The 12,682-nt window shown below is 46.5% G+C and overlaps 1 protein-coding gene across 2 annotated transcripts in view; it reads right to left on the reverse strand.

The window, feature by feature from the left end:
- DIP2C (disco interacting protein 2 homolog C) overlaps positions 1–12,682 on the reverse strand; it is a 153,322-nt gene that overhangs the window by 11,494 nt on the left and 129,146 nt on the right. For both annotated transcript variants that reach the window (XM_033209870.1, XM_033209869.1), the window contains 2 exons: positions 2,215–2,272; positions 126–200 (listed from right to left, as the gene is read on the reverse strand). In XM_033209870.1, the coding sequence (XP_033065761.1) occupies positions 126–200; positions 2,215–2,272 (133 nt within the window). The remainder of the gene's footprint in view (positions 1–125; positions 201–2,214; positions 2,273–12,682) is intronic.

Consider the following 12,682-nt stretch of genomic DNA (forward strand, 5'->3'; position numbering starts at 1 on the left):
CTGAGCCACAAAGCTCACCTCACGCTATTTCCCTGGCAATCGTGTGAGCAGTTCTGACGGTGTCAAGGCAAGCCGAGGATACATCACAGAAAAGTAACCTGGATCTCGGAGGACACTCAACTCACCTCTCCAAGGTGTGAGTCCCCCAGCGGTCCTTTTGTTTCTGGGTTGGCAATTATAATCCGAACCCCTGGAAGTATCTATTTGGGAGAGGAAAAGTCTCTTGTCAATGGAAGGAATACAGGGAGAGGCTACACACAAGCCAACCTCAATTTCGTCTTTATGTAATTTCCTTTCATATGCCATGTCTCTTGGTCTCCATTCTGTTTAGAAAGCAATTAAATCAAAATTATATGCCACAAAGTTATGACCCATTAGACAATCACAGCATGACAATCACATTCTCACTGTAGCTGTTACAATATTGTATGCTGTTATGGTGACCTTAAAATTAAACATTTTGATTGTCATACCTCAATAAAGCTAAAAGAAATCTATTGAAAATCATGAAAACAATTTTTGGAAAAAAAAACATGGTAAATGATGTAACGTTTAACAGAGCCTGACCCTTGCAAAATGGGAATTTTCAGTTGTTTCAATGAAGTTATTTAAGATATTTACGTAGATTCAATATTACATCTCACATCATGGCACACGCATGGATGGAGGGTGATGCTTGCAGTCATCGCTGAAGGAAGGGAGTCACAGAGTGACATTTTCAGGGGTAAGCATGGACTCGAAGATAACCCAAAATGCTCTTGGCAAGACGACAGAGTAGGGAGCTGCTTTGGTGGTGCCAGAAGGGAAAGATTCTGTGTCAACTGCTAGTGAAGTCTGCGGGTTTTAATTAGAACATCCATGTGGATCTCCAGCTCATCTCCACCGAATTTTCAACTCAAGATACTGGGGAATCTTTTCCTGCAGGTAAACATCTTTTACTGTGATGGATGTCAGTATTAAGCATTTTTCTTTCTTTTTTTTTTTGAGACATAGTCTAGCTCTGTCATCCAGGCTGGAGTGGCATGATCACAGCTTACTGTAGCCTTAAGCAACCCTCCAGTCTCAGCCCCACAAAGTGCTGGGATTACAGGCATGAGACACTGGGTCTGGCCAGAATTTCCTTCTTAAAGTTTAGCTTAGAAATATCTCACATTCCACTGATACCACTTATATAAGGAATCAAAAGTTTATTCTGGAAATCCTGAATATAGCCTGTCTCAGATCAGCTCATCTAACATTTATGATTGAGATAAAGGCAAAACATTTTATGGTAAAAACACAGAACGTCTTGGAATAGTCATACTGTTAAATCTCACTTAAGTTGGAAGTGAGATTTCAGGGCTCTGGTCTCTGCTGCCGACTATGGTCTGCCAGACTGTTAAGATGCATGGTGAGCACATTCCTACTGTTGGAACCAACTCTGTAAAGAATTCTAAGTTGCAGCCATGCAGGCAATTTTATAATAGGTCCAGAAGCAACATGAGATGCTTTTAGAATTATGTCAGCGGAGAAGGAATCTGACAACTGGGGCCAAAAAGGGAAAAAAAAAAAAAAAAAGGTTTAAATATGTTTTAGGTTTAAATATGTTTCTTGCCCTTTAATGCTAGGAAAAAACAAAACAAAACAAAACAAAAAACAGCCACTGTGGCAGAAACTACTAGTTGTCTCTTGATAACCATTCTTTTCTACTTCCATAGTAACAGATACCCTGATTTTTAGGTAGGCCTATATATATTCAGAATTTATATCTCAATAGTTTCCAACCTTTAGCTACGTGTGGCCATGTGACCATGTTCTGATCAATGGAATTTCAGTGTAGGACAGCTTGGGAACCTTCCCTATGGTCTGCATGCTTTGTTCTTTTCTTTTTCTCCTCCTGCTGGCTGGAACGCGGAAATGATGGCTGGAGCAGCAGCAGCCGCCTCAGCTCCTCAGGTGCCCCTGGGAATTGGGCTCCAACATGCAGAAAGAGGCCAAAGGCATCAGGGCCTGTGCTGACTTCATGGAGCAGGAGATGCCTATTTCCTAACTTTTACCTGAGGAAAAAAGTCTAACGTGTTTAAAACACTGTTATTTTGAGTTTCTATACTCATGGATATGTTACTTTCAAGTTAGGAAAAAACATTCTAAAAAAGACATTTCTGAAAACTTCAAAGCTCCTACACTCAGAAGCAAACTGATAGAGAAATGCAGGCTTCTTCCTATAATACTTACCTTTCCCGATTCCATCAGGGGCAGGCTATGAGGGGATCCTCTTTCCACTAAGCGAACTCTGTAAACAGAAAGAGAAAATGTTCCTAAAATATTCCTAGATGTGTTTTCTGTCCAGTTTTCCCCTTCACCAATTCACACGAGGTCACAAGCCCGGCAGCTGTCCGGGAAAGTTGATTCTGAGCATCATCCAATGGCAAAGACAGAAGTTGCAAAAAGAACCACCCAGCAGCAGAGGAAACTGTACCCAAAGTAAGGGCCACAGAGAAGACAGATGAAGCCACATCTCTCAAACCTGCAAAATAACTGGAAAAATGACTCTGACTTAAAGTCCACTTAGCATTTTCAGAAAAGGAAAAGAACACGGATTACAGAGCATCCTTGAAAGAGCTGTGGGTCACCCATGACAGTGTCGCCTGGTCCTGAAGCACCGATGGCTGTCCTGTGGGTGGAAGGCAGGGCTAGGTGTGCAGCAGGCGAGAGCCCTCCCAAGAAGGTGCGGGCACCGAAGGCAGGGCTAGGTGTGCTGTGGCCGAGAGCACTCCCAAGACAGCACGTGCATCACGGCCAAAGGAGCAGAGAGAATTGCTGGGCCCTGATGGCAAAAGTACTCAGAAATTAAACTCTTTTACTTCAAAGAATACGTAATGATAATTTAATCTTAAGAACTGCCAAGGAAATCGCAGCGGGTCACAACCAGAGCTTCGCTAACGGTCCTCCCAGGTGCATTATTTCCGTATTTTGAGGCCTTATACTACTGGTTTTGCATTTTTACCAAGTGCCTAGTAGACCATGACACTCTTCATTCACCTAAGGGGCAATTTTTTTTTTTTTTTTTTTTGAGGCGGAGACTCGCTCTGTCGCCCGGGCTGGAGTGCAGTGGCCAGATCTCAGCTCACTGCAAGCTCCGCCTCCCGGGTTCACACCATTCTCCTGCCTCAGCCTCCCGAGTAGCTGGGACTACAGGTGCCGCCACGTCGCCCGGCTAGTTTTTGTATTTTTAGTAGAGACGGGGTTTCACCGTGTTAGCCAGGATGGTCTCGATCTCCTGATCTCGTGGTCTGCCCATCTCGGCCTCCCAAAGTGCTGGGATTACAGGCTTGAGCCACCGCGCCCGGCGGGGCAATTTTTATTTAAACAAAATAAAGCAAAGGAGAAAGTGCTTGAAGGCTTGAAGACAGCGGATCAGAGGACCTGCCTCCCACCTGGGGACAGGCTGCGGGCAGGGGGCCTGCTGGCTCCTGAGACACCCTGCTTACCATCCCCTACGGACGTGTTTTTTGTTTTTTAAAGAGACAGGGTCTCACTCTGTCACACAAGCTGGGGCACAGTGGCACAATCATGGCTCATCGCAGTCTTGACCTCCTGGCCTCAAACAATCCTTCTACCTCAGCCTCCTGAGTTGCTGGGGCTACAGGTGGGTACTACCACATCTGGCTAACTTTTACGTTTTTGTAGAGAGGAGATCTCACTGTGTTGCTCAGGCTGGTCTCAAGCTCCTGGTCTCAGGTGATCCTCCTGTCTTTCAGCCTCCGAAAGTGCTGAGATTACCATGACCAGCCCTCACTGAGATTTGACACACACCAGGGACCCACTCTCAGGCACTCGGCACAGCAGTCTTCCTCTGTAACTGACAGATGTGCCAAGGAAGGAGGATGAAGGGTAGGGAAGGGGCAGGAGGTACCAAGAAAGAAAGCTGAGTGCCACGGGGCCCTGAGGGGCCAGTCCAGCGCAGCCCTCTGCGTGGCATGAGGGTGGCCGCGGAGGGTACACACACCTCCGGGCATGGGGGTGTTCCTGCCCCCACAGGGGGAGGCACCCAGCAGTGTGGAAGGTGGCACCGGCCTGACATCCTGCATGTGCCAGACATGTGGTGTCAATAAACCAGGGAGCAGCGCGAAGGGCTTGACAGGGCCTTGACCGGCTGCACTGCTCCTGCTGGACCTAGGGCTGTCTGCAGTCAGGGGCACCATCTCCTCTGGCTCTTCAGTGGCTGAGGCCACAGGACAATTTCCTTGCACCCAGCCTGGCGTGACTTCTCTGGTTGCTGCAGACAGGAGCAGCCTGTGCCGGGGAGGATCATCTGTGGCGGAATAGGGAAGGCTGGCAGCACTTTCTCTTCTGCAGGAGACGGGAGAGGAGACGCTGGGGAGGGCGCCTGTGTGCGTCAGCAGGAGTCTGATGAGGGAGGAGGACTCACTAGAGCCATTTCAGATCAGATGAGAACCCTTAACTCTGCGGTGTCTGTCTCAAAGGGAAACCTTGATGCCAGCAGCTGATGAGGACTGCCGAAGAGCCCACACGATTCAAGCTCTTATGGACTATGCCGACAGGCTTAATGATGCTAACCTCCAAAAATGCCTTACTGGCTGCTTTCACACACAACTGCACGAAACTAAAGAACTTTTAGGACCCAGGTTGCTAATTCAGGACTTGCCATGAGAGAATACCTAGAATTTGTGGTGCAACACAAACGTGCTCCTTTAGACACTGACCACGGAGCAGCTCACAGCCAGAGGCAGCACGCGCACACTTGGGACATCGGCAGGACGTGGCCATGCCAGGACAATGCTGCTGACTCCCTCCTGCCGTGCCAGGAGGCCTGCACACATGCCCTGATCGGAGCGGCCAAGTGGAGTCAAAGCCAGCGAACTGTGGGTTCCAGATAGGGGCTATCTGCTCCAGATGAAGACAGAAGTAGAGAAGCCAAGCCATTCAGGCTGGGGCAGCGTCGAGAAAGGGGCACCTGAAGATGGTGAGGAGAAAGAACGAACGAGAGGAAGGTCAGATGCCCCCACCTCAGCACTACAAAAGCCAGATGACCAGCCAGGCAGTGAAACTCAGCCAAAACCGAGGGCTGTTTGGGACACACACCATCTCCGTTTCTGCGCCAGTCCTCAGTCATCTCTACTTCAGAGTCCTCAGTCATCTCTACTTCAGGACGTTCGAGATCCTGTCGCTGGCCGGAGTCAGGTGCACAAGGCAGCTCTGGGAGCTGTTGCTATAGGGATGACTGCAGACAGGGTAAGGGGGTCACTCAGGAAACAAGGCTCTTGAGTTACAAAAGCGAAGGGCAAATGCCCCAGGGCTCCGCCAGGGAGGGCCCAGGCTCTGCAGCATTCCCAGATCTTCCTTATCTCCATCCCTGTGGGTTTTACCTTGGCCTGTGCTCACCCACTTAGGGGGCGTGCAGGAAAACCAGACAGGTGAGGCTCCGGGCAGGTGTGTGCTGGCCAGCGCCTCGCTCTCCGGCCTCTGCCCCCATATTGACCCTCAGCCTCCGGAAAGGAAGCAAGACAGAATCTCAGCTGATAACCTTGTCTGAAGTGTTGAAAACACAGAAGATCTTCAAGAATTCCCTCTCTGGTTCATGTGAAAAAGGTGTCCTTAAACAGGCACAGGATGCTAAATCACTCAGGACGGTCCTGGATGAAAAAGCTACATATCCTGCTAGCAAGTGCCACACAGGAATTCCTTCTTCTACGCCAAGGGGAACAATATCCACACAGCCAAGAAAGGAAAAAAGGTACCCTCTATCTAAAGGCAGAAGAGATGTCTTCCTAAAGAACCAGCAGATGTATCTGTAACAGACACATCAAAAGGCTGATTCCCTCCATGTGCAAAGAACTCACAGAAATCAAACCAGGTGATCTTGGTTGTTCTCAAAAGCAGTGTTCTCCATAGTTACACAGTGGGCTGAGTTAAGACCCGGGTCAAACTGTGCTGCTCGGTGCCGACTTTCTCAGACTGGGGATCACAGGCAGGTACCACCAGGTTTGGGCAAATTCAATGAGCTATGGATCTGAAGTGCTTGTTTTCGATGAGTTATGAGTAGCGGTGATTATTAACACTTCTCGGTTAGAACCAGGTTGTAAGGTTAAAACCAAGGTGTTGCCTGGCACACGAGAGCAGGGCTGCTGGAGGGAGATGCAGAGGTCTGTGGACTCCGGGAGCCAGAGCAGAGCAGGAGGACTCCATGAGGGAGGGAGGAATACAGGCTCAGCCAGGCTGGCCCTCTCCCGCGGGAAGTGTGACTGAGCCAGCAAAAGGACCAAGTGATGCTGTAAGAAGACTCTCATCTTCCCAGAGCCATCGTGCTGAGGCTGGCGTCCAGCAGAGCTCACCTTCTGTGAGGGCACCTTCCACTCAGGTCACGCTGCAAAGTCAGCTTTAGACAACTCAGGGCTGAGGAAACCCGTCAGCTCCAGATCTGGAACTTTGTGCCACTTTTCTTGCTGCCTCCAACGTGCATTACTGCTGCCCAAATTGGCTCCAGGAACCATTACCAGGTGAAAGTCAGTTTTAAACAGTGCACCTACTTTCACATCAAGGCTACAATGTAACCGAGTGTCTGAATAAACTTTTCCAGCCTGGCCTCTGTCTCACCCCTTATTTCTTCTCAACTCCAGTATGAATCTTGGACTTGTGGGGAATAAACTGTCTTTTCATCCTATGCTGTCAAGTGGACTTGAAGTTAAACTTTTGCTAGAAAAGCAAAGAGAGAGAGTTGACATGAGGGGACTTGCTACTAGCCTCTAACTTGCCCTGTCCTTGAACTGCCCTCAGATGGACTCGAACTTAGCAACCTGTTTTGCTGGAAGCAACATCTCAGAAGGCTGAAGCCCCGATGGCGCCGTGCAACCCTGAGTGGGGCATGGCTGTCACGACAGGTCTGTGAGGTCTTCATTCTTCACTCGTGCCTCCCAGCATCACACGCCTGGCCTCCTGGGAACGGGCAGGAAGGTGCTGCTGAGATAACCAGGTTTTTCATCATTTGTCTAAGGAGAGCCATGGTTGAACTTCTCGCTAATCCTTCCCCACAAAGCTACAGAAGGGACTCTTTCTTCATCCAACTGAGATTCTCACCAAGGAGCAAGGAGCCTTGTCTGAGCCATGCAAAGGGGGATGAGCACACCTGCCCTCTGCCCAGGACCACCACCCCCTGGCAGCACCCGCGGGCTGGCAGAGCATCCGTCAGCACACCAGCTCCGGAGACGTCACAACCACTAAGAAACAAATACCACGCTCTGCCCCAACAGAAGTGCGCCAGCAGATGGCAGCACTGCTCCCGCCAGAAAGACGACTGCTTCAGAGCAGGGCAGCCGGAGCCCCTGACCAATGCCCCAACGTGGGGCGCCTGATGCAGATGTCAGCAGAGCACCCACCAGAAGCCCACCCTGCCCGCCCACGCCACTGCTCAGCACTGGCCTGATGGTCACTCATGACCCGAAGGGTCCAGCACCCTCTGCACCTTCAGTCTCAAAAACTGGCTTGACAGACCAGATACAGATGGAGCTGGTGCTGTCCTCAGTGCCAACTCTGTGGCATTTCAAGGGGAGCAGACAGGACATAGGGTAACCCGGTCATGGAAAGCTGAGCTGCAGCACAGTCACACTCGCAGTTTGAGGATGGCATTTATGCATGTGCCACTGAAAAAACAACCAAAACTTTTACTTAAGATTTTAAACTACACCTTCTTCCAAAATTAATTTGAAGCATTTAAAACACCCAGTATAATAAGACCATCTGAAAAATAAGCTTTGAAAAATCCCCAAAGATAGAGGGGAAATTAAATACTCAAAAACTTTAGAATAATTAACAGGCTGTGACTGAGTCTAGTCTGCAGCTTCCTGGCAGCTAAGGCGCACAGAGGATGAGGCAAGCGTTACTGTCAAAGTTGGGATTTTAATATCTTGCCATTTCCTTTGCAACCAGTGGAGCACATAAGAGTATTAAAATCACAAGGAACAACAACAGTGCTTAAAAATAAAAAGGCATGTTCACACATCCAAAACCACAAACAAAACCAAAAACAAATGCACTATTATTTCCACAGGAGGTCCTCCCGGGACTCAAGCCCTAACGAAACCTACAGATGACCACAAGAGACGGCCCACGGTGGCCACTACAAAAGGCTAAGGGCAAGCAGATCTTGATAATGGCAGTCCAGAAACAGATACCAATCACCCTAAAAATGGGCAACAAAAGAAAACAGAGGAATGTTTTCATCTAATCTAACCGCATTGAACAAATGAAGTACCAAGGCATACTTTGTGTACTTTTTTCATTTATAAAATTATAAATGTAACTTCCTCCAATCCAGACTCTTCTGTCCTTCCTTTTCCCTTTTCTCTCCCTCGGGGAGGAGAGAGCTCTGTGTTTTCTTCCCATAAAAGACACCATTTGGAGGCATGGACTGAGCCGATCTTGCAGCCCAAACTGCCCTCTTCCATCTTCTTCCAAGGCCAGATGGGTTTCAAGTTTCAGAAGTGCTCAATTTCTGAATACTAATCCCGAGCACAGACCCCTGCTTCCTAAGATCCTAATCACATGCATCAATATGCTAGATGCAGTGGCTCAAGCATGTAACCTTAGCACTTTGGGAGGCTGAGGCAGGAAGTTCACTTGAGCCCAGGAGTTTGAGACCAGCCTAGGCAATGTAGTGAGACCCCATCTCTACAAAAAATGCAAAAATCAGCAAGGTGTGGTGGTGTGCACCTGTAGTCCCAACTACTGGGAAGGTTGAGGTGAGAGGATCACTTGAGGCAGATGTCACAGTCAACTGTGATCATGCCACTGCACTCCAGCCTGGGTGACAGAGTGATACTCCGTCTTAAAAAAAAAAGAAAAAAAGAAAAAGAAAAAAGTGCATCAATATTTCTGTGGCAAAGACTGGGATAAGTTTTTTATCACTTTATGTCCATTCATAAGGTTTTCATGACATTCTTTCGCATTGAATTAAAAAAAAATCTTTTTTGGGAACTCCTTGGTTTTTAAAAAAATACTTTCTGAATAAGACCTCAAAAGCACAGGCCACAAAAGCAAAAACAAGCAAATAGGATTATATATAACTTAAAAGCTTCTGCACAGCAAAGAAAACACAGTGAAAAAACCACCTACAGAATAAAAGAATACATTTGCAAACTACTCACCAGACAGGGGATTAATATTCAGGATATATAAGGAACTCAAACATCTCAACAGCAAAAAAACAAACAAAAAACTGATTTAAAAATGGGCAAATGATCCAAACAGACATTTCTCAAAAGACATAAATGGCCAGAAAATACATGAAAATTGCTCAACATCACAAATCATCAGAGAAGTGGAAGTCTTTTTTTTTTTTTTCAAGTGAAAGCAAGATTATTAGGAAAGTAAAGAAATAAAAAAACGGCTACTCCACAGGCAGAGCGGCAACAAAGACTGCTCAGCTGCTTATACTTATTGTTACTTGGGAGGTGGAAGTCAAAACCACAATGAGATATCACCTCACTCCAATTAAGATGACCATTATCAAAATGACAAAAAATATCAAATGCTGGTGAGGATACAGAGAAAGGGGGACTCTTACACACTGCTGGTAGGAATGTAAACTAATACAGCCACCATGGAGAGCAGTATGAAGGCTCCTTAAAACACACACACCCTTGGGAAGCCGAAGCAGGCTGATCACAAGGTGAGGAGTTGGAGACTAGCCTGGCCTATATGGTGAAACCCCATCTCTATTAAAAAAACACAAAAAATAGCTGGGCATAGTGACACACGCCTGTAGTCCCAGCTACTCAGGAGGCTGAGGCAGGAGAATCGCTTGAACCGGGGAGGCGGAGGTTGCAGTGAGCCGAGATCGTGCCACTGTACTGCAGCCTGGGTTACAGAGTGAGACTGTCTCAAAAACAAAACAAAACAACCCTCCCCACCCCCACCGCCCCACCACATACACACACACATACCAAACTACCAACAGAACTACCATGTGATCCAACAATCCCACTACTGGGTGTTTATCCAAAGGAAAGGAAATCATCAGTGTACTGGAGAGACATCTGCACTCCTCTGTTTACTACGCCCGATTCACAATAGCCAAGATATGAATCCACCCAGGAGTACAACAGCAGATGAATGGATATGGAAGGTGTGGTATGTAACACTGAATAGGATTCAGCCACAAGAGAGAATGAAATCCTATCATCTGCAACAAGATGGATGGAAGCACAGTACATTAAGTAAAGGGAAATAAGCCAGGAATAGAAAATTAAATACTACACGTTCTCACTCATATGTGGAAGCTTAAGAAAGTTGATTTCATAGAAGTACAAAGTATAACAGGGCATAGTGGAGGCTGGGAAGGGAGGGATGGGGAGAGATTTGTTAAAGGAAACAAAATCACAGCTGGATGGGAGGAAGAAGTTCCAATGTTCTGTACCACTGCAGGATGACTATAACTAACAGTAATTTATTATTCAAATAGCTCGGAGGAAGATACCAAACATTTCCAAAGAAATGATGCACGTTCCTGATCTAATACCCTGATCTGCTCACTACGCGTTATATGTATCGAAACATCACTATGTACCCTATGAGTTGTACAATTATGTGTTAATTAAAATAAAAAAGTTAAAACTACACTTTTTAGGAGTTTCAGATTTAAGAAAAATTGAGCAGAAGTAGAGCTCCCACATTGCCCTACAATACAACCCAGTCTCAGAATGTGCGCACATCCAACATTAGTTAGAATTAGTGAGCCAACACTGAGATGATTTAAATCTATCCTTTACTCAGGCTTCCTCATTTCCCCCTAAAATCCCTTTCCTGTCCCAGGATCCTATCCAGGATTCCACATGACAATTGGCCATCACGTCTCCTTGGGCTCCTATGGGCTGTGACAGTCTCTTAGAAATGTCCCTGTTTTGCTGACCTTGACGGTTTTGAGGGGACTGGTGAGGTGTTTTGTAGGCTACCCTTTGGTTGGGACTTGTCTAACATTGTTCATGGGTAGACACGGATCACAGGCATTTTGGAGAAAGGCCTCAGAGATGAGCGCCCTTCCCATGGCATCACATCAAAGCCCCCCTGCTCATCACCGCTGACAGTGACCTCGCACTTAGCTGGGTCACGTGTGCAGGTTTTCCCCATCCCTTCCACATGCCCTCTCTGGAGGCATCACTCTGCACAGCCCATGCTGGAGAGGAGAGGGTGTGTGCTCTCTTCTTGGCTTTTGAGATGTGAGACTGCTGGCCTCATGGAGGGCACAGCCTCCCACCTCTGGGTGACCAAGCCCACGCCCCAGGCCCAGTAGCTTGGGGATGGGCAGCCGTCTGACAGAGGAAGTCTAATGACCGTGGGGCTGCAGCATTCTCCTAGGTGGAATGAGCACAGAGAGCTGATCCATTTGCACAGAAGTGTGCACAGAGCAGAGAAGTAAGGTGACAAGGGGACTCCTGAGGGTCTTCTGGGCTTTGCTTCCAGGCCCTCCCTGTCACTGGGCTGCACCTCCACCCCACCTGCCAGTTCCTCAGGCACCTCCTACCTCAATCTTCACTTGCTGAAATGGTCCAACTTGGTTTCCGTCACTGAAGTCTTGACTAACGTGGAGCAACTTTCCCTTTTTGAGTAAGACTAGAAAGACTTGAAAAACAATTCTAGATTTGATGTTTATGAGCATGTGTAAAAGTTTTTTCAAAATAATTTCAAAATTATAGTAAACTTGTAAGAATGAAAACAGTATAAAGAATATTTTTAACACCCAGGTTCATTGCTTGTTAATATTATGTTCCATCTGCTTTATAATTTGCGCTGCCCACCCCATCTTACCCAATATGCACATACAGTTTTTTCCTGAGCCATTTGAGGGTAAGTTAAATACATCAAGGCCCCTTTATTCCTAAGTATTTAAAGGTGGATTTCCTGAGAATAGGGATATTATCTTACTTACTCACAGAACAGTTATCAGTTTCAATTATTTTAATATTGATCCAATATTTAATCTATAGCCTCTTTCCAATTCTTCCCATTACTCCAGTAACATCCCTACAGTTCCCACCTTGAGTGCAGGGCTCACCCTAGCATCAGGTTTTGTATTTTGTTGTCATTTCTTCAGCTTGCCTTAAATGGGAAGATTTCCAAAGTCTTTTTTGTTTTTATGACATTGACATTTTTGCCAACGTCATGTTCCTGCCTTTAAAAAATATTTAAAATTATTTAACTCAAAGTGGATCAATGACATAAATGTAAGAGATAAAACTGTAGATTGTTAACGGAAAAGCCTCATGACATTGGATGTGTCAATTATTTCTTGGCTACGACACCAAAAGTATATGCAGAAAACAAAGAGGATAAACTGGACATCAAAATTAAAAGCTTCTGTTCATCAAAGGACACAATCAACAGAATGAGCAGAGTGAGAACACAACCCAGGAAATGGGAGCAAGATTTGCAAATCACGTATCTGTTAAGGGGCTAATATCGAGAATCTGTAAAGGACTCTTACAACTCAATACCCAAAAAAAACCCAAAAAACAAACCAAGCAAAAAAACCACTCCAGTTAAAAAGTGTGGAAAAACTTGAATAGACATTTCTCTAAAGAAGGTATACAAACAGCAGTTGAGCACGATATGCTCAACAAGACCATCACTAGGAAAATGCACACCAAAGCCACAACAAGATAGCATCTCACACCCATTAGGGTGGCTA

This window comes from Trachypithecus francoisi, unplaced genomic scaffold (assembly GCF_009764315.1).
Source record: "Trachypithecus francoisi isolate TF-2019V2 unplaced genomic scaffold, Tfra_2.0 Lachesis_group9, whole genome shotgun sequence".
Taxonomy (NCBI): Eukaryota; Metazoa; Chordata; class Mammalia; order Primates; family Cercopithecidae; genus Trachypithecus; species Trachypithecus francoisi.